Source organism: Atractosteus spatula, chromosome 5 (assembly GCF_055471065.1).
Source record: "Atractosteus spatula isolate fAtrSpa1 chromosome 5, fAtrSpa1.hap1, whole genome shotgun sequence".
Classification (NCBI taxonomy): domain Eukaryota; kingdom Metazoa; phylum Chordata; class Actinopteri; order Semionotiformes; family Lepisosteidae; genus Atractosteus; species Atractosteus spatula.
The window spans coordinates 59,306,984-59,329,577 of NC_142710.1; the positions used below are offsets into that span (position 1 = coordinate 59,306,984).

A 22,594-nucleotide genomic window follows, 5' to 3' on the forward strand; every position below is an offset into this window, starting at 1 on the left:
AGCCTGGCTACAGTGGTATTTGCCATTTGCACTCTAAATCCTGTAATCTCAAACTCCAACAAGATAAAAACATCCTACAAGCCCAGAGGTGTTCAGTATTGGATCTTACAGTCTACTTTATTTGATAGTTTTTACCAAAATGTTCCTTCAGTATTTTAAATGATAGGATGTGAATGCACATATTTTCCAGTGTAATTCTGCTCTTGTTTTAAGAGATCTACAAGCATTAATAATCCATTCCCCAGTAATTTCTGGTAACTACCTGTGAGTTTTCTCTTTGGTTACTTCCATCAATTTATGTGTGTGGTGGTTTTAATTTCTGCACATAACAGGCTTTTCAATATTTAACTTTTGAAAGATGATGGAATAGTGCACAAGATGGAAAAGATTGACACCTGAGGAATGAGTTTTATTTTTGTGGCTTTCATTGCACCAGTTCTAGAAGTTTATCAGAAGACAGTCACCACATTCAGATAGGTCCACGATTTACTTCCAACCCAACATTAAGTCTGCTTTAATGCAATCAAAAACATCCTTGGTGAGGGCCACCCAAATGGCTCATCTGGTGAAGGTATTTGCTGTTTGCAGGTTGATCTGTATGATCCAGATGTTACAGGGTCATACTGTATCAAATGTGACCCAGTGCAATCAGGTCACTCTCTGCTCCCAGCCAAGAAGTGACTTACCCCTCAACTTCCCAAAAACCTATGTAGCAACAAAGAAAGGATGACACCCTAAAAAAATCACTGATGATCCTTGCTTATACAGTATCCCTACAGACATTGTGGTTGACTCACAAGACGAATGACTTGATGTGTAGGCAGGTTAGAGAGGCATTTCTAAATTTCCTTATTCTCCCTATGTGGGATCCAGGGCTGTCTGTGGCGACCATTCCAAACAGGGCTGGTACATAATAAAAAAATAATTGTCAACTCAACATTTATTAAAAGAAGGAAGTGTTCTTCCAGCTGTAGTTGGCTATTGAAGTGCCTTTAAGAATCTCGATTCAATGGGTAACACCTGGCACTGTCAACATTTCCAGTTCTTGGGGAGCTTCAAAGCAAGAAGATGTGTGCAGAGATGTAAGGGTGTGAGATTCAGTGATCAAAGCAATTGCAAAGTTTACCTTGGTTTACCTTAGTTAATTAGTTTCTTTGTAAATCATCAAGATTGTCATCAAAAGTCTAGACACACAGAAGAGGACAGGAGTGGACGACAGAAGGAGAGAGCTCCTTGTACAGATCATCCAGAAAGTCCAGACTCAAGTTAAGTATCTTAACTTTGTTAAGAGAGCTTGTTATTCTGTTGTTTTAGGAAATGGATTTCGTGTATAGAACCCCTTGGTTAAGAAACAGCCTCTCCTGGTTAGTGAATGCATTTTTACAATAGGGAGATAGGTTTCCCATTCATTTTGTAGAATCCAGATTTATGTAGAGAGAGATTTAACCATAGGTCATATTCTGCTGGTTTAGAAGGCTGCTTTCTCTTCTTTTGTAGGGGTTATATAAGCATTTAATACTTAGTAGCAGTCTGGGGTTTTCTGGGTGGTCGGGACGTAGGCCTCTAGACTGCTTTGTTTGTAAGTTTGTAAATAGTGTAACTTGTATGTTGTATGTTTATGCTGTTGTTTAGTGTGTCATTGTTACTGTTAATAAATATTTGTGTAACCCAGTGTGCCTAAATTATTACTCTTTTCACCAAAGCTCTACCAGAGAACAAAGAAGTCTCATTATACCAACCGCTCGGGTAAATTCTTGGCAAAATTTTTTACAAGTTATGATTACTTATTTTACTTATTTATTAATCCACTCTGTCATTTCCTTATATTCACCATTTTAATAACCCCTTTTTGTATCACTTAAAATAAATCCAAATCTTTTTAGTCTCCAAACGTTCTGCATATACTATTTATTAACGTTTTTTTTCACACAAGTATTTAACACGTCTTCAGACAAGCATTACTTATTAAACAAGTAATCTGTATTTGCATCAATCTGATATCAAGAACTTTGAAAAATGGAAGCTAAAGAGATTAACATATCACACCATTGTTCAGGCATTATTCCATTCTTTTAAATATCTCCAGCTGTCACTTTGTGATTTGACAAAACAGCTTCTATGTACAAAAACATAGAGTAAGCATACACAGAAATTGTGCTTTACCATTTGTATGTATGTATTAATGAAAAATGTTTCAAAATGTGAAATATGTGTTGAAGTGCCCTTGTGTCTTATGTACAGTGATGCTTGCTTTTGCATAAACATGCTATGCGCCTAAAGATTTAACCCTGAAAAACACCCAGCTCCCATCTTTTCTGGCAATATAAGCTAAATTACTTCGAGGAAACTTTGTGAAAACACATTCCTCAGGATCCTGTGGGATGGTTCACTGAATTGCTCACAGAGACACAGCTGCATCCCAGAAACCACCAACATATGGGAAAAACGAATACATCCATACAGAAAAGAACCAGATTTTTTTCTCAATGTTTATTTACAGAACAACATTCAAATGTGCGTTTTATCTTGATAAATAATGTATTTTTAAACCTTTACAGTTATCTTTCTTTATTTACTCTGCAACAAAAAGTAATTTTTTAAAGAAATTGAAAAAACGTTAGCAGGGGACAACTGTGATGCCTGTCTCGTCCATTAAAACTCTATCACTCTGTAACTCAACTTACAAAGCATGTGAAGCTGTTCTGAGGCTTCTGTAATGTTTTAGATCATGACTACTGAATTAATATTGGTCATAAAGGTGTTTGCCACCTCACAATTACAGGCTTACATGAAAGTGAAAGATTCAGGCCTGCTTGAATGAAAGCATTACATAGACATACAAAATGATGTGGATGAAAGGTGTGACCACTATACTGTATGCTCCCATTATTCTGTGCTGTGTTGTTTTACAGTATATAGTGAGTGAAGGAGCTTAGAACCACATGGAATCATGTTTTGAACATACCCTCAAGAGAACAACAGCATTTCTTTGCAGCAGTTGTTAGGAAAGGATTTTAAGGATGGTTTTAAATCCCTTTTATTTTTATTGAAGTTAACCCCAAAATGGAGTTGTCAGCTACTAGAGAATTAAACATCAGCTGCCCAAAACGTGGGAAAAAAACAGCAACACATACTTTGAAGTGTTAATTAAAGGCCTCAAGTCTGACAGCAACATGTTCAGAACACGAATGGATTTGTTGCATCCATAAACAAAGGCAGATTAATTTTGTGTGACACTTGGTAGCTTGTAGAGCATTTTTAAGCTAAAAGGTTCTCTCCAAGCAATGCAGGTGTTTTTCTGATTATTATTCATCTGGTTACCATTTTGCTAGCAGGAGAAGTTCAAAATAAAACTCAAAGGCAATCTGGTTTTGCTCAAAATCACTGGAAAAACACCCTTTGACAAACTTTCTGCAAAGCATAGACAAAAAAGTCAGTCAGACATTTTATTTTTTAATTATTTTCAGTGGCATCATTTCTAATAGAAATAATTTTCTCACAAATGAACTACTTTTGTCAGTCATTTCTGGGAATTCCAAACAACACAGTTTTGGCAAAGGTTCAAATGCAACACTTAATTATGCACATTGTTCAGAAAAGAATAATTTTAAGCATCCAAAAAAATGGCCATAAACTGAGTACTTTGGACTGGAAATTCAATAAGTACAGGGTATTGAGAAGTACACAAAGAAGCAATAAAAAATAGGTTTATGGCATGGCACTACTCTTACAGAGTGGTTTTGGACAAGAGCACATACTTTATGGTTGGAGACCACAGGCCACACAAAATTCCATGAGCATCATTTAAATCTTAATAACTCTGCACTCCAAAACCTTATTCTTCAAACTCACTTTTAACTCTTATCCTCCACTGCATATAACTGATTACAGAAGATCAGCAGCCTGTAATGATTTTTTTTCTTCCTTGTGTTCAATAAAAAAATTCACAATAGCCACTTCAAGTTGACTCATTTTCTTCTGTTCTCATATTGTGCTTATCTCTGAAACAGAATGTCCAAATGAGCCCTAGTCAAATATAACATCCTATCTCAAATCAGTTCCACCCAAGCAGAACCCTACCATATATTCACCTCAGGTGTTAACATGGTTAACCGATTCTTCTACCTAATCATGTTACTGGGTTTTCATGTTGAATCCCTAGCCATTGTGCCTGGGACCATTTTCTTACCAGGACCGAAAAAGCAAAATTATACTGGCCTAGCTCAGCAAAATCCCCAGAGAAGAGTGTACATCAGCATCCCTGTAGTAAAACCAATTCCAAAACACCAGAAAGTTAGTATATTAATAAGAAAAGTGTTTATTATGAGTCAAGTATTTGTATATTTAATACTACTAAGCACTTAAATCATCCCCCAGGTGCTAGGTGTATACATCTCTTTTTGCACAAGCCATAAAACTATGGACTTAATAAGGTAAAGTGAGGAATTGTTAGCAGTGCTTCAAGAAAAAACTACTGGGATTCAACTAAAAGAACGTAAAAACATTGGAAAGAGTTCATTCTGATTTAAGTGTCTTTTAAATTAGGTTATGGAGCCTCACATCTAGCCTTGGATGTTAGGTTTGATGGTGCACTGGCATCCTGCTGTTTGAAGGTTCTCACCAGATCCATGTGGATTTTTTCCAGTTGTTCATCTTTTCTCCCACAGTCCATAGATGTGCAGGTTAACTGGCAACTCTTAATTGCTCCACATATATTATGTGACCCCTGTCCAATGCAGTGTACCATGCTTACTAGGGTAGACTGCAGCTTACAGTTTTCAAGCCTCACCAGGAAAAGCTAAAGGTTATTCCACTGGTGGAGTTTAGTGAGAACTTCTATTTAAAACAGAAACAGGGTGTCATTTGTTAAGCACTGACGCACTTCACAGAACCTCAACACATGGATATCCAAAGAATTTTCCACTCACCTGGTGTAACAGTTTCTTTCATTTGTTTACCAAGTGCTGAAAATAAATGCATCTGTTCCATGCCATTCTGTTAGATTTTGAGATAATAGAAATCAAATGAATTCTTAGCAGCCAATATGTAAGAATTTACATCTGCCAGATTTAAGAAAACCTGAACTGGAATTTTAGTCATAATGATTCTAAATGTCTGAAACATTGCAGTTGGATCTGTTGTGACCATTTTCTCTACAAATAGCTACATTTGTATGGAACCCAAAGCCAGGGGACTATATACAGCAGGCCTTCAGATCCTCACAATGATTCAATACGTCTATCAAGCACACCTTCTTTGCTCTTTTGGAATGCTCATTTGTACTCCTGCAGATTAGATAATACGGCTCTAAATATGGGCATACATGGCAAGTCTTTACAGCTGGCTTTACTAATGATTCAACATACATATTGGGTAAAAGCACTTTGCTGCACCTAAGTGGTAAAACCTTAACTCACATTCTGACAGAGATGTGAAATTCCATCCTGTACGTTATGTAAGATGTTGTTGCACAACACATGAAGAGGAGCAATGAACTCTGGTGCAAACAAGTACCTAGAACAATGGCATGGAAAATTACTGAAACAATCTATGTGCAGCTGCTGTCAGCATTCAAGCAACTTTGTAAATACAACAACAGTGCCACCTGCTGGTATCAGTATAAATTGCTACGCATTCAGCATCCCTTTTTAAAATAAAGACAAACTTTAATGTTACTTTACACGTTTTTACAGAGACATCAGAAAAAGCATATTAGAAAAATTGCTACTTGGAGGGAAGGTCAAAAAAGCTGATTTTGAAATAAAACAAGTTGTTTTTAGAGTACTTTTACTGACAGAAAAAATCTCTGTAGACAAAATGGACAAAATATTAATAAGGTATAGCACACCTGGGGAATGAGTTTCCATAATCCCAGAACTGTTGCATATTTAAAAAAATAAAATTAAAGCTCAATCTTTTCTGCACAATGCTTACCAAATTTTCCTATCACACGTGTTAATAAAGAGATAAAAAGATGAAAAGTCAAACCTTCCGTTCAAATCTTATGCAAACTCATAGAAATAAGTTGAGTACAGGCTTCCAGCAAACTGTTGCCTCAATGAAATCATATTTTAAATATACACATAAGCCTTCAACATACTGAAGTATCTTATTCACCACTCATGAAATAACATGGTATGCAAATATTTTATTATGACTGAAGCACTGATCAAGTGCCAAGACAAACTTAAACATGTTTCCTCTTGGTCAGCTTTAAGATCACATGGCCTCAGCTTTCATTTTTACACTGACGATACTCAAATATACATCCATACCAAACCTGACACTGACGTGGCTGTCTCTATTCTATCTAATTGCATCTCTGACATAAAAATTTGGATGACTCAAAACTTCCTTCATCTTAACTGCGACAAGACTGAAGTCATGCTTATTGGCACCCCCCATCAACTTCGTAAAGCCAGTCCTGTAACCCTATCTGTAGATGGTTCTGTACTTGAGCTTCAATCAAAATTGAAAAACCTTGGGGTTATATTCGATTCTGGCTTAACATTTGACCCACATGTGTAGCATACTGTCAAAATATATTTTTTTTCCACCTCAGAAATATTGCTAGACTACACCCTATGCTATCACTAACTGTGGCTGAAAAGCTGATGAACACATTTGTGTTCTCTCGAATTGACTACTGTAATGCTCTACTCGCTGGGATATCTAAATCTACTCTGAACAAACTGCAGTATGTCCAAAACTCACCAGGTCTAGTGCAAGAGTTCACATTACTCCTATCCTGGAGTCCTTGTACTGGCTTCCGGTCAAATTCCATTTAGACTTTAAAATCCTCATGCTCACCTATAAGGCTCTGCATAGCTTGGCACCTCAGTACCTGTCTGAACTTTTATCACTGTACTCCCCACCTCACAACCTTTGCTCTTCTAATTCTGCTCTCCCTTCTGTCCCCCAAGCCCATCTACATTGTATGGGTGACAGGGCCTTCTCCTGTTATGCCCCCAAGCTCTGGAACTCTCTCCCCAAGGATATCAGAGTCACCTTCTCTGAACTCCTTCAAATCCAGACTCAGAACCCTCTTTTTCAGAAAAGCCTTTACTTAACTGGTTCCATTCTTCACCCCTCTGCTCTTCTTAGTACCGCCATCCACAGCCTCCTCTATCTATTGTAATTGTTTTATCTTGTGTATTCTTTTTATTTATTGTTATTGTCATCCTGTAAAGCGCTTTGAGAAGCCACCTTTAAAGGCGCTATATAAAATAAAGTTTATTATTTATTATTATTATTAAAAAAAACAAGAGGATCAAATTAAAAGGTCAAACCATAAAGTGCAACGGTCTTTCATGTAGATGTTTAGACATTTGCTGACTTGATTTACAAAGATGTGATTTCAAAGAGCATGAGCACTTCAACCTCTTGCTTTAGACCGATTTCAGGTAAATGCCCTCGGGAATACAGTTGGGGTGCACAACTCCAGTCCTTAAGGCCCCTGATTCTGGTTTTCCTTGTGAGCTACTAATTGAACTGATTTGCTTAATTGGACAAGTTAAAGCATTTCTATGTTCTTAAGAAGCTGAAGATATAGACTTAAAAAACCTGCTGGTCTGCGTCCTTAATGTATGGGAAATGGGTACCTCGTGCTACGCAGGTAAGGGAGTTACTCGGCAGACTTGAGTTTTAGGATTTTCCATCCTGGAAAATGAGTCTTCCCTGTGATGGACTGGCATGCTGGCACCTTACCTTGCACCTGTTGCTCACCAGGACAGGCAAATGGATGTATATTTTAGACAGATAACTGCAGAAGCCATACAAAATGATGTCAGCTTATCCTGACCACATCCAGGACAGAATCACCATTAACATTGAGACCACATTGAACATCTATTACAGACCTCAGGAAAAATTCCATTCCTGAGAAACTTGCTATTGCACAGCAATATAAAAACTATTTATGCCAACCTTTCCTTGAAAATGTATATAATATTTTGCTGTTGCATATTCAACTATAATCATGGTGCTGTCTTGAGTCACAGCTGAGATCGTAGGCCATTACTTACACCAATATTCAGGGTTTTGGCTTTTGAGGACAATAGTATATCTGGAAGATTATCACTAGACATCCTTTGATTTATACTTTTAGACTGTGATTGCATTTATAAATTGGTATCAGATTCAGAGATTTTCTGAAACAAAACAGTTCCATATACTCTGTACATTTTTAAACAACCTTTAAAGAAAGAAGATGCATGACATTTTGCATTGTGTTCTCATCCAAGGGAACATCATTACAATTATTAATTCCCCCCCAACACCAATCGTAACCCTGCATCAGTCATACCAAAAAACTGTACACCAATGGCCACTGACAAGGTTCTACACCCATTGACGCACAGATATGAAATAAAACAACTGCTTCAATTTAAAAAAATACAGAGGCACACAAAATTGACCTAGAAAATCTATATGTACTGTCTCGGAGGATATGCACAATTTCCTTCCATGCGACCTCAAAAAGCAAGTGGTTACCACACCATCAAGTGTCACTGAATAAACCACACAAATTATTTTCTTTTTTTAATGAGAAAAAAAAATCTTTACAGATTCTAGTTACAATACAAAAAATGCAAATTTCTTAAGCTAGCAAGAAGGTATGTTACATCAAAACTGACGAGCTGGACTAAGTCTCCTTTTTAACTAAGGTTTCTTTATAAAATTACATAACTCCATTGGTAAACAGTCCAAATAAAAAATCTCTTATGTTGCATCTTAAGTGCATTCTCCTTCAGAACTCATGGAGTCTAACCAACTCTGAGTGGAGGAGCAACCAAAACTACACCATCTCCCCGAACAAACAGCATTGGGATGTTCCTCTTTGTGGACTGGAATGAAAAAAGACAATCTTTTAATAACATGACTAAACTTGCAATGTGCATGTGAATCTATTACATGTAATATTGGAAATAATTTTTAAAAAGTAAATAAAGCATATCATGCAACCAACACATTATTAAGAGCTTATTTAACCCATTAGAAAGAGCCACACCACTTTAAGCATTACTTTTGGAATTTTAACTTTGACAAACACTATGGCTCCTTGCATTAAACCAGAGTTTGATGCAAAAAATAATAAAAAAAGTTTTAGCTAAGGTTATGACTATTGATAGATTACAGCCTAAATGTATGACCAGGGCTACATACAAGACAGTGAGGAGGATATTGGAAACTAGTACTCTGGACAACTGTAGTAAAGCAAGAATACGCTTAGATAGTTTGGATTAAGCTCCTCAGAGTAAATTTTCTTAATGATACATTATTAAGGCAGACTACACAGTAGCATAACATTGTCTCAATGAAAGTACAAATGCTCAAGATATTTATTGAGAGGAAAGGAAACAAAAAGCACAAAGCAAAGGTTTCCAAACAGCCTTCAGTAGCTAAAACGTTGATGTCTATGCTAGGCATTTTAGATTTTTTCATATTCTTAGCTATTTTTCCTCAATGTATAATTTTGTTCACATGAATTTCCAGTTACGACGGAAGCAATTTTATTAGATTGCATGCAATCTAATTCAGTAAACAATTACCAGTAAACATTAAATCTCAATCCAAAATGGATTAATCTGCTCAATAGTCCTAAAACTCCAGTTCTTTTGTAATGCCAGGTTGTCTGTTGGTGTTATGCATATTTTGTATGTGAAGTCAAGGTACTTTCCAATGACATTACAAGTTCTTATCTTCAAATAAATGAGAACATTAGCAAAACCCCAAATTAAAGTCACTTCTGCTGGTAGCCAATACATTAAGCAAGACCAGAAGAACTACATAAACCAGAAGAACCACAGGGATTAACCAAAATACTGTTTTCCTTGGACCTGGAAACAGCAACAGTTGATTTGTTGGTTGCATTATCTAAATTGGTTATTAACTAACTGACACCCAAGGAATTGTAATTTGGCATAAAGTGCATAATGACCACATACGTAACATGAAAATGCCTGAATTATTTTTTCTGAATGAACCAATTGTTGGATAATGACATTTTCTTTTCACACAACTTGCAATATTTTTATTTTATAGTTTTTATCATCTGAACCTAACAGGACTGCAGAAATTTGAATTTGATTATAATTTCAGAGCAGATATGTAAAATGTATGCTTGCTATTTTTTCTATACACCCTGCACCTCAAACAAGTCATCAACACACATTAAATGTGTTTAGATTCTAAGACAAACATTTACTTGAGAAAGAGACATGAACAGGCACTCGACAGAAGCAGACACTAGATGGTGCCTCTGTTTTTTGAGGAAAAGGAAGACACTTTATATTTGAGAAGATACTGTATTAGCAGATCGAAGTTTCTGCTAGAATAATGGAGAAGTGGGAATCTCTCTGTTCACCCAGTGATATTACCACCAGGTAAAAAAAGTATCTTACATTGTTTCTTTGATGTGTTGCAAAATAGTGGTTAGTAAAATCTTTAATTCTATCTTTAATGTTCTTAACAGTCTCATATCTTCCAGCTGGTATTATTGATTCTAACTAATTGTGAATCAGTTATTCATTTTTTGGTACTGAATGCACATTCTCACAAGGAAAGTTGAATGTTAAGGTGCAATCTGACAGATCTAAACAGGGAACTGTACACGTATGATGTAGCCTACACCAATCCGAATAACTAAACCAGTTTTCACTCTAAAGTGCCGTGGGACATGTGGCACAAAAAATGTCAAGAAAACATATTTTGTAGACTCTACCAATATTCAGTGAGATGGTCCACTCATTTAAAAAAAAAAGGTAAGAAGCAGTAATTAAAGAAAAAGGCAGCACAGGCAAACCAGAGTAGCCAGAAAGAAATAAAAAAAAGTGACTGATAAGGGAAACTTCTTTAAGCTTCACCATTTCTAACTGGGATGACAGAAAACACAAGCAGATGCTTCCCCAACTGTGAGGATAACATTCCTGTCACTAGGGTGGGGTACAGTCAGATCTTAAACTGAAGATTTGATTTTGGGGCAAAAAGGGGGAAGATATTAATAGTTTCTTTAAAGAATTAAAAATAACTCACTTTGTAAATTTCTTCATAAGTTTCTTCGTCAATTTCTACCGTGGTTACTGTTTCTTCAACATCGCCCAGTATCATGTTTAAATGCTGATCATATGCCTGAAATAAATCAATACGGAACATTTTCAATTCTATTTTAAATATGACATAACCTTAGTATTCAGTTCTTCAGAACAATTCCTAAGTCTTCTACATAGTTACCTTTGATTCTGCTAAGTGGTAAAAACACTAACTAGTCTTAATTACAAAACATGAAAAGCTGCTGATTCTAGTAAACGAACAACTTAATAATATATCTGTCTAAAGCAATGGTCAATTCTAAAGCATGGAATCAAATTTACAATCACAAATTGAATTTAAGTCTTAGAAAACAAATCATTCACATAACTGTCAATATAGCCACTAACATCTTTTAGATTGCACTAGAAACGCTATTCCCCGTTTATTGGCCTTAAAACCGAGATGGTCTTACTCACATGTAGCCTTCCTCTTAGCTCTCTGTCATTGCGCATTTTCACATATATACGCTCATCAAGACTAAGCCTGATGAGATCTAAAGGCTCCTCAACAGTGTTGGCAGTCTGTTGCTGAAACAAGAAAACAAAAACTCAGTACAGTACACTGTCCAGATAAACCTAAGGTTTAAATTGTGTAAACTGGAGCCTCTAACTAAAGCCATACAAATTAAATTAGTATCTATTGTTTTAATTTTAAAAGGATTCGGTAATCTAATATGACGTCTGTGTCGATTTACAAGAACATTGTATTTAGTCACTTCTGCATATAAAGATACGGAAAGCCAAAAGCTATATAATATGCGTCCCATATCATCACTTATTATTTCAGAAAAAAACACCTAGCTAATTCAATTCATTTTTACCGCTCCTGCAATGTGTTGGCTATTATCCAGATTACCGACTCTCATCACCACATAGATATGAATTCTGATTTTTCGGAAAGCCAAAATCACATTACAAAACACTCTGTGAACACAAGCAAGACATATAAACAGGAATTTAAAAAATATATAGTAAAGTTAAAAAAAAACCCAACCTGGTCCACCTCATCCGCCATCTTTCAAACTTCCCAGAATTCCTTGTGAGTGCGTTTTATCGCGAGAACCTCTTATTGACGTGTAGAGACACGATCAGTTGTTTTAATAAACGTAGTGAAATGGGTGAGTAAGCAGATCGGGGTTGATGAAGCTGAAATAAAGACGAAAAAGCACTTAAACATTTTTGTTCCGTTTTTAAAAAGATGCCAAAGACCAAGATGGTGGTGTTGTATTTCACCAGTTGGGATTATAATTGTTACGTTTTCCAGATGCTGATACAGTTCAAGGGATGTTCAAATAGCTGTAACGACTGAACCATTTCTTTTTGTAGTTAAGGATTATATAGCATTGTTTGTAAGAATGTACATGTGGGGGGTCTCCGTTTACTAAAAATGTAATTCAGTGTCACTAAATGTTACCTTCCTAAGATTTTCTCTCTGTTTAATAAATGGTGAAATATTCTCTTCTTTTCCCACCTTTACTGCAGTGCAATGATAGGTTTGCTAACACCGACTTGTCCCTTGTAACTAACATTGAACAAAAAGCAAGGGATAACTTTAACTTCACACAAGTACTCAAAGAGAAGATAAATATTTTGAAAAAAGTTTCAAACAAATACTAAATCTCTTTTTTTTACTGGGAATTTACTGTATATCTAGTGTTTCACAGTTTTATTTTACAACAAAATATTCCCCTTTCAGCAGTAATTTCATCTTCATTAATTACCAGTACAACATAACATAACTCTGGGTGTGAGATGCATTATTAACAATACACTTTTTAAATATTGTAATTTTGATTATTGCAAAGCATAAACCGTACATCGCCAGTCTTTTGAAAAGAATCTTATAAGAACTTCAACACCTGGGAAAAACAGAAGCATTGCCAAGTTCATATTGTACATATTGTACATTATCAACTGGTAATCTGCTGAATTTAAATACAAGGTAAATTAGCTCCGTTGACAGTGATCAGTACAAGCTGTAAATTTTGCTTGAGGAATTTATGAAAATACACAGCCACTGAGATGTTTAGTGAAAAGCAGCTTGCACTATTTTGTGATTTAAACATTTTTTTTAAATGGGAAGCACAATCTGAACCTTTAAAAATTTTACAGGGGTGTCATGCATGTGTTAAAAAATAAACTCTTCTGAATTTACTACTGACCAAACAGACTTACATTTATTACTTGGAGAGTTGTGGAGCTGTGGCATTTCTAATCATCAGTTAAAGGTTGTGACTACTTGGCCAATAAATATCCAGTGTTACTGTTTGTAGGAGTAGTGATGTCCACGCCAATGACCTTGCTAAATATGCTTTGGGCCTGCACAACCTATATTTCCCCCTTAATTCAGTCAGATATGTAGTGGGGTTGTTGGTGTGTTACTGCTATTACACATGACCAAGGTAAGGCATTCTGATAGGACCACAGAAGAGCCATGGAGTGTCTATGTAAAGTATGTACTAAGCATCAAAATAAATATGTTGTGTCTGTTCAATAAAATGTCAGTACGCCTGCTACAAAAAGTCATTTCCCTCTGTCCATTTGTTACAGTTATAATTGGTTTCTTTTGGCAGTCAATATATATAATAGACATAGTTGGCTTTATGATATATACATAAACACAATTTATCTACAACACCATGATATATAATTGCATGACATTATCAAGGAATGAAACAGCATAGTAGCCTATATACAATAAATATTCTCATATGACTGTCACTCCAATCAGATACAACTATGGTAGGCCAGGTTCAGTACTACACTGTACCATGAGATCATGAGTTTGCAGAATCCAGATGGAAGAGGAAAGTCAAAGGCAGATATTGTAGAAGATCATCTTGGGAAGGCCATCATCTAGCAATGAAAGAAGTGGTCTCATCTGTGGACTTCCAGCAATGTTGGCCTAAGGGACAAATAAACTTAGATAGAAGGTGGCATTTGTTTGATATAACAAAGAAGGAAAATGAACTCAAATTTGCAACTCATTCACAAATAACAATTTCAGTCTATACCACTTATGTTCCTTGTATGAAGGCTGGCAAGATTAGTCCACCCAAGACTGCTGACTCCTCCCGTCAGACAACTTTTTAGTGAAACGAAAAAGAAAAAAAATGCCAGTGAAGACAACACATCAGGTTGCCTCCTAACGGGTTAATAGAGTTAATGGGACATAACGGGTTAAGTTTTACTTTGAAATAGCCGATGACAGCGTGCTGAGCATTTTGCAGCAGCTATAGACGGTAGCGCAGTGAGGTCGTTCGGTTTTGTCGTTCAATATCATACGCATATACTGTATATCAGGCCTGATTTAATTAGGGGCTACAGTTGTTTATTTGTTTTTTTTTAAAAGACTCTCAGTTCAGAAATTATCATGTGCTCTTCGGCTATTCTTTCGGTGATGGTCGGTGTCATCTGTTATCTCCCGATTCCAGCGTTTCCAAATTACAGACCCATCATTGGTAAGGTGACATCACTCAGGCTACTATTTTGCTTAACGGTTTTTTGAGTGTTTTAAAAATTCTCAAAGGTTATTTTTGTAAGGGAGCCAACGAATGTCCACACCTTTTATTAATTTAAATGCGCAGGTATATAATTGGAGCTCATCTATAATTGTAGAAAATGTATATATTTTACTGCCAGTGTAATTTCATGTCGTTATGTGATACCATTCTGCGTGAAGTATTTGACAAAAGATTGGGATATTAACATTTTATATTTTACACTTGCATGTATTTTTGTCTTATCGTATAATTTCTGATTTATATATCGGATACGCGTGGGAAGATTTGTTCTGGTATTTGGAAACCTTTTTAATTATTGTGACATGTTGAAAATGGCACGTTATTTTCGGCAAACTAAAGAAGGGATTATTAGTGAAACATTCAAATGAAAAATAGCCGTTAGAATTAAACGAAAAAGTGTTAAATTCCAGGGTAGACTATACGACGTTGTTTTGAACATTATATCAGAGAAATATGCATTTTCCAACATAAAGAAGTTTCTTTATTTTCAATCACCAGAGACATTCCTGTGCTCAGGGAGACTTTAATGGGTACAAAGTGACTGAGCTAATAAGAAATGTAATTGAAGCTGAGATTTTTACATTGTAGAGAAGTTTTTCTTATTCTGCTTTATTGGATAGAAGTTGCTTGAATTACCACTTTACCTACTGTACCTTACGCTGCAGAATCCGATATCAGAACTTTCAAGAATATGCAATAGTCTTAAACCATGTTCCCTTCTCCTTATTTATAATTATCATTTTGATTATATGATTTTCTCATATATTTTTAGAACTGCTGAGTGCCTCTTATTTGGTATAAATTAACAATAGGATGAACAGGTTCTTGGAGGGTTTCTGGATTCCTAGACAAAGGTGCTTGGAAAGGGTTCAGCTGTCAGCGGAATTGGGGAGTGCAATTGAAAATTCAGTTACTTGAACTGAGATGGACTGCCTACAGATAGCACATTTTGAAACGTTCTAGATGAGTTAGAAATGGACATCAACACTATGATACATATTAAGGACTGAAATTATGGAGCTTTCTTTACAGAAGCTTCCACATATAAATATTAATATAAATATACTAACAGCTTCCTACTCAAACCTGTACTTTACATTTTATGTACAGTATATATAGTCTACATTCATGGCATTGTGAGGTACAGCACTATTCAATCACCAATTCATGATAAAATACATAACTACATGTACTACAAAAACATATTACCGTACTTAATATTTATTTCCAATGACGTTGCAAAGCTAAAGGCGTTTTATGTAATGTTTATGACATTCATTTAAAATATTCTTCTGTTCTGGGGAGAAGTAGAGCTACATGATCAAAATTCTAATGACAACACAGGCATCCAAGAGGTCCCATGAGCCATTCAGACAATCTTGCAACACAGATACTTCTTACTCCTTTTTTGAGTCAGCTTTTCAGACATTTTTTTTTCTGCTACAGGGATCGTAGCCCAAGAAAATCTTCCCAACGACCCTCACGCACAGGGGTTGTCTTACATCGCTGCTTCGTATGTGAAATATCTGGAGGCTGCTGGAGCCAGGGTTGTGCCAGTCAGGTAAGATCTTTTCACTCAGGAGTGTAGATCAGACAGGAAAGAAAAAAAAAGCACCAGTTGCTCTGTTTGCTGGGAAATTGCAGGCATATTCATGCAGCATTAACTGTACTAAATCAATATAACCTTTGTTTGTTCTTGTCTTATCTTCTGAAACTGTATAGTTAAGTAATTACAGGCTCTGTTAAATACCTGCGTGGTAGTTGTACAGTACATTCTGATTCCATCAGAGTAGTTTAATGACTACAGACAATGTCCGTGTTGGACTGTTTTATTTCAGCGGCCAAAACCAACTTAGTTTGGTGGAGAACCTCTTTTTCTGTCAAGAACAAACTAATTCTGATGTAATAAATGTCTGTGGGTACCATCCATTCTCACAACAGTACAGTGTATATCACAATAAGTGTAAATGCCTAAAATTCACTTCCATAATGCTTTTTGTGCCATTCCAAATTTATGGCTACATAAAGGATAAGGACAAAAACTTAGATGTCACCAAATTAAAAGGTTAAGACATGAAATAAAATCATGATTTCCATGATTCCTAACAATTACAATTTGTTCTTAAGAGGAGGAAACAGAGAAGCGTTTGAACATTTGAATATTAACATAGGTAAGGTTTTTAAGGCAGAACTCAGCATGGCTAGGAAACCATGTTAAAATGTATGCTGAGATTTGATTTGGGACTAAAGATGATGACATTCAGAACAGATGTAAGATGTGTAAAAGTAAGAAAAGACAGTTACTATTACCCAGTAAGTACACTTTCTGCTTGTGTCACTGAATGTAATGACAAAGCTTGTTTAAATCTTGTGTCATTTCACAGAATAAACCGCACAAAGGAAGAATACACCGAGTTATTCTATTCTATAAATGGGTATGTTTTTTAATATTTATTTAATATATGTTTTTTTTTTCACATTTGAAGATGGCCATTTCTATCTGTTAAAATATATGCACATAATAAGAACTGTGTGAAGTGCAAGTGTACTCTCCATTATTGTAGATTACTGCTTCCTGGTGGAGATGTGGATCTTGAAAACTCCCAGTTTGGCAGAGTATCCAGAATATTCTATGACTTGGCAATAAAGGTATGTTCAATTTCCACCTAAATGGATAATGGGAATGACAGTATGATAGTAGTATTTTATAAAAAGAGCAACCAGAAAAAAAAATCTGGGTCTTAACAGAATATATAACAAATGATAGGAAGTGAATCTTACTACTCACTCATAAGAAGAGATTAAAGTGGTGAACAATATAGATTATGTATTGCTCAGTCATAAAGTAACCGCCTAGGACCCTTCAACAAATGGATGAATGAGATCCTCCAGCCAGTACATTACAGGCAACTAAACAGATGGACAGTTGATCATGATTTGAATTGATCTTAGGTAATTTATCGAGCAGTGATACGTAACTTATATTTAATACTAAGATTTAAGATGCTGTTTTATCTTTTTATCACTTGCAATCCAACCATTGTTCTAAGATGGGCGGAAAACAAAGCCTTTGTTCATCACTATTTCTGTAAAAAGCTTCAGAAGGGTGAAATGAAGTGAGGATGTTAATTAAGGTATATGCAAATCAAGGCTGCAACAACATGAGAGAAGAAAAAAGCCCTGGCATTAGAAACTTTTTACAGTTGCTGGGATTCTGTGGAGTGAGTCCTGAACAATACAGAACTTTGTTTTTGGTACACAGGCACATAGTATGTTGACATGATGTATGCTTTTTTAATTTGTAATTCGCCCTGCTTATCTGAACTCTGAAATCCAACATGTACTACACATCATACCTATGTGTTTTGGACAAGGGAATAGTGTTCAGCTTAGGAAATAATTGTTCAATCAGTCAAATAAGAGTTGAATTTGTGTATAATTTGACAGAGAAAACCCATGGCCCCATAGACATCCTTGTGGTAGAAGGCAAAACGTGGATGTGGCACATCATGTAGACAGTGGCAGTGAGAAAGAAAAGGGTTTATGCAAAGAAAAAGAAAGGGAGATATTCACTCCTCTCGTACCGAAGAAATCCCAAGAAAAGCCAGGCTGATGTGCATTTTTACATTTCCTGGGGTGTTTTCTAGGCAAATAATGCATCAGATTATTTTCCCATCTGGGGAACCTGTCAAGGATTCCAGGAGATGACCGTTCTCACCAGTGGCACAAATCTCCTGACTCTCACTGACACCAAGGCCATAGCTCTGCCTCTCAACTTCACTTCAGGTAAGAACTCATTTTGATATCCTTCCTTTGATTCTGCATACAGAGGATAACTCATCCCTCTTGCATTAATTATTTGTAGACCCATGTAAAAATAGTCACGGCTTGGTAAAATTCTTGTTTTGTCATTCACTTGACAGTATTAAAGGACAGTGTTCATTTAAGAACACTCACATAAAAAATCTCACATGTTGGCAGAACATGGGGACATAACTGAAGGCTCTTATTATATAATTGTGCAACCTTCAAATGGACTTACATTTTAAAACTACAGTATGGACCAGAACATATTCTGTATAATGAGTGTTCATTTTTTTTTACAACGAGAATATAGAGTACAGAGAATCCAATTATGTCATAAGTATTAATTTAATCAGGGATGAAACATTTGCTTACTATTTGCTTTCTCATTTTACTATCATCCCCCAACCATCATTACTCCTCTTAATATTTCAAAAATGCAAAACTCACCTTTGAGATGTGTTCAGTTTCATTGTAAGAGAAGCTGTGGGATTACTTCAGTGTCAGTCAAAGTGAAAAAGAGAAATGAGAACTCGGCGGCTCCCAACAAGTCTCCAGTTTATTTTTTGTCATGCTTGTTCAAATGTAACATATATTTTAGCTCTTCATTGTTTCTTTGTTCAGTGGGTGCAAACAGCAGCCTGTTCAAGAGCTTTCCAAAAGACCTGCTTCACGCACTCACCACAGAGAACATCACTTCCAACTTCCACAAATGGAGCCTCACTCTGCAGGTATTGGATGTCCTTTGGCTGTTTGTGACATCAAAAGGCTCATTTTAACATCCCTATGGCTGGTTTAAGCAAGTTGAGCCCCTGCTTAACCATTATTGCACCACCCAGAGAATGAGCTCTGGTAATTGGAATGAAAGAAGGGTATTGAGATGATTTAGGGTGCAAACCAGGAACTGGCAAACCCTGACAGCCTCTGAAATGGGTAATTGTTTACTGTGCATAAACTAGCAAACATTCTAGATTTAAAATAAATGCAACAGATTTTGCTTGTTATTCTACAGTAAACCTGGAACCACTAATTATCTTTTATCTCCTTGGCTCCTGTGTCAGAATTGCTGATTTCTGAATTTTTGCATTTCACCTGCTCTTGGAAGCATATACCTTTAGAATTTGTGCCATCCGGCAACAGTTCTGTGAACGCTGGAAGAAATACTGTTTACACCATAATGCTGAAACTGTTCTATATTATTTACCATTTTTCTAAATGTAGGAGATTGTGTAGGCTTCTTTGCAGTCTGGCCATTCTCTTCTACAGTCCCCTGTGACTGGTTTTTCACACTGCAAGTGGGTAAATGTTTGCTTAATTTGTCTTTCTGTAGTTTACTTTGTCAGAAGGGCAGCCACAGCAACACCAGAAAATGAACAGGAAATCAAGAGGGCTTGCCTTTATCATCTCTAGGGAAAAGAATACTTTGTGGTCTGAACTAATAATTTATCACAACCCCGGATTCTTTTGCAGAATTTCACTCAGGACATGAAATTGAAAAGATTCTACAAAATCCTGTCCACAAGTACAGATGGGCATAATGTATTCATATCCACAATGGAGGGTAGGTTCTTATCATATTTACAAGGTATTGTAAAAACCTATGGTAATTATATGCCAAGTTTCTGTAAATTACACACACACACATGATTTTATCCATTCTGTTATGAGGGTTTAATGTTAACACTTTCTCTGTTTTCAGTTCTATATACCAATACAATTAAGTCCACATAGGCTGAATATTCCCAGAACATATATTTTTGGTATTTAGAAGCCATCTTCTGGTTTACTTAATATAAACACTTCTGGTTTGCATTTTGAGGATGTCCCAACATTAGTTGTTTATTGGGAGTTCATTTAAATTTGCACATGCAAAAACAAAACAATATGGATATTTCTTACATATTGCTCTCTTGTATCGTTTCTTCTCCGGTACTCAGAAAATTGGCAAACCATGTTATAAGTGATGTTTGATGATATTCAGATTATTGTCAATATTTGACTGTGGCCCTGGTGCTTTGCGGAAGATAGAGTTTTATTTTTAGAAGAAGGCCTCACTGTCTTGTGTCTCTTCTTCAGCACACCGGTACCCATTCTACGCTGTCCAGTGGCACCCGGAGAAGAGCCAGTTTGAGTGGATAGAGAAATCAGGCATGGTCCACACCACCTCGGCCGTTGATGCAGCATATTACACAGCACGCTTCTTTGTGAATGAAGGTGAGGCTTCTCGCTGTCAGCTAAGGAGAACACTGCATTCCTATTCACTGCACAACTTGAACCATTTTCTCTTCTATTTTCTGTCCACAGCAAGGAAAAACCACCACCGTTTTGCGAATAAGACTGAAGAGGAAAAATCCCTGATATATAACTACTCACCAGTTTTCACTAGCCTGGAAAGTATATTTGTGCAGAATTATTACTTTGATTGATCCTTGTCTTACAGTAATTCTACCACAAGATGTTGCATAGTTTATCCCATCAAAATCTTGACACATCAAGCTTACTTCACAATAGCTTACGGTTAATATGATTGGAGGTCTTTAATAAGCAGGTATAATCTATTAATTATATTACCTATATAACAGTTACCATGCATACAGGTCATTTCAAACGCAATGTAAGATGTCCTCTGATGAACTTAATATGTAATACAATCTTAATACTGCATTAGTGCTGGAACTGCATTTCACCATTGTGAGTTTGGCTAATGTATTACAAATACAATACTGACAATTATTTGTTATTTTTAGAAACTGTTATGCACTAATGGGCTATACAGTGCCAATTTTAAATGTCTTATTTTAAAACATCTGATTATCATTTTATAATCAGTTTTATTCCCTGGATACATGCATTTAATGTTACACCGAATGGAAAAGATGTCATTTGAATGAATAGTCCAGTGATCTCAGCATTATGAATGTGACATGACTACTGAATGTATTATTTATTTTTCCCTTAACATGGTAATTGGGACTTCTGTGTTTCAAAGATCCATTACTTATCGGTAAACATAAAATACATTGTATTTACTTGCTGTGCAGCCTTTGGACAATAATATATACAATTTAAAAAATGTACACATCATAAAAAGGATAAATTCACCAATGTTGTGATGCAGCTCGCATTCTCATTTTTGATGCTTGGCTTTTAAGGTTCAGGATATAACCATATGTAATACTGCAACTCTTAATAAAGTTTAGATTCTCTGGCTTGAGTTGTGTTTCACAATCCTCTGTCACATCTGGAATTACATTCTAGATTCCTCATCTATTCTTCACACAAAAAGGTAAACATGTTTTAAAGGCATAGGAATAACGGTATAAATGCATTTCACACAAAAATACAACAAAATAGTACAAAAGGTCGTCTAATGTTTTCTAGACAGCCATTTGAAGAGGTTCAGTTTAATTTATTATGGTGCAATGCAAACCATGCCAAAATCATAAAAAATATAGCGGAGGTGCATAAAGCTGCTAACTGTGAACATCCCAAGGGCGTGTGTGGACACTTAAAACACAAAGGTGTTGCTCTCTTGACAGCTAGGGCTTAATAGTTTCTGTTTGTTGTTTTTTGATTTTCTGCAGGCGTGACATTCAACAGGTTGTGTCCAATCAACTCCCTTACTTAATGCGATGATCAGTGCTTATGAAACAAAGTCACTATAATGTATTATAGTCCGTGTTGTGGGAAATTCTTCATCAGAAGAGCAGGACACAGTCTTGTGCGGATTCAGTTTTATTGAGCTCTATATGTCCGACAACGTGCACTGGTTCTGCCCCACAGAACAGACAAACTGCAAGGGCTTCCCAGCTCTAATATAAAGTCAGAAGAAAGTTTGTTTCACAATCTGAGTGCTTGTTCTGTTCTTTGATGTGTAATTACTCCTTGTCCTACTCTGTCTTGCTCTAGGTTCTGTGCTTTGATATGCAGCAGACATTGGTCTGGTTTATCCTGTTTGTGGGTGTTGTTCCTGTCTTTTATTATGTAGCATTAAGCCACTGGGGCTGCTAAAGCAAGTCAGCTTTATGGCATCTTAGTGTAATTCTTGTTTGAGGCTAAATTAACAGACCCCATCAACACCTCTCATAATGTGCTTATGTGGTGATACTGTGATGCTGGATAAGTGAGATATATACATGTCCCACTTCAGTCAGTCATGAATGATTAATCAGAATG

General features: G+C 36.1%; 2 protein-coding genes across 2 annotated transcripts; one reads left to right on the forward strand and one right to left on the reverse strand.

The window, feature by feature from the left end:
- Window positions 1-8,531: 8,531 nt before the first annotated feature.
- lsm3 (LSM3 homolog, U6 small nuclear RNA and mRNA degradation associated) lies at window positions 8,532-12,228 on the reverse strand. The gene is made up of 4 exons (XM_088917302.1): window positions 12,085-12,228; window positions 11,508-11,618; window positions 11,035-11,130; window positions 8,532-8,846 (listed from the first exon to the last, which is right to left on the reverse strand). The coding sequence occupies exons 1-4, from the start codon at window positions 12,103-12,105 to the stop codon at window positions 8,766-8,768; spliced, it is 309 nt and encodes a 102-aa protein (XP_088773428.1). The 5' UTR covers window positions 12,106-12,228; the 3' UTR covers window positions 8,532-8,765.
- A 2,064-nt stretch (window positions 12,229-14,292) lies between these two features.
- On the forward strand, window positions 14,293-21,631 carry LOC148835355 (gamma-glutamyl hydrolase). The gene is made up of 9 exons (XM_088915262.1): window positions 14,293-14,551; window positions 16,061-16,175; window positions 16,999-17,049; window positions 17,179-17,263; window positions 18,262-18,400; window positions 19,043-19,149; window positions 19,889-19,979; window positions 20,495-20,632; window positions 20,723-21,631. Exons 1-9 carry the CDS (start codon window positions 14,464-14,466, stop codon window positions 20,842-20,844), a joined length of 936 nt encoding a protein of 311 aa, XP_088771388.1. The 5' UTR covers window positions 14,293-14,463; the 3' UTR covers window positions 20,845-21,631.
- Window positions 21,632-22,594: the final 963 nt, after the last annotated feature.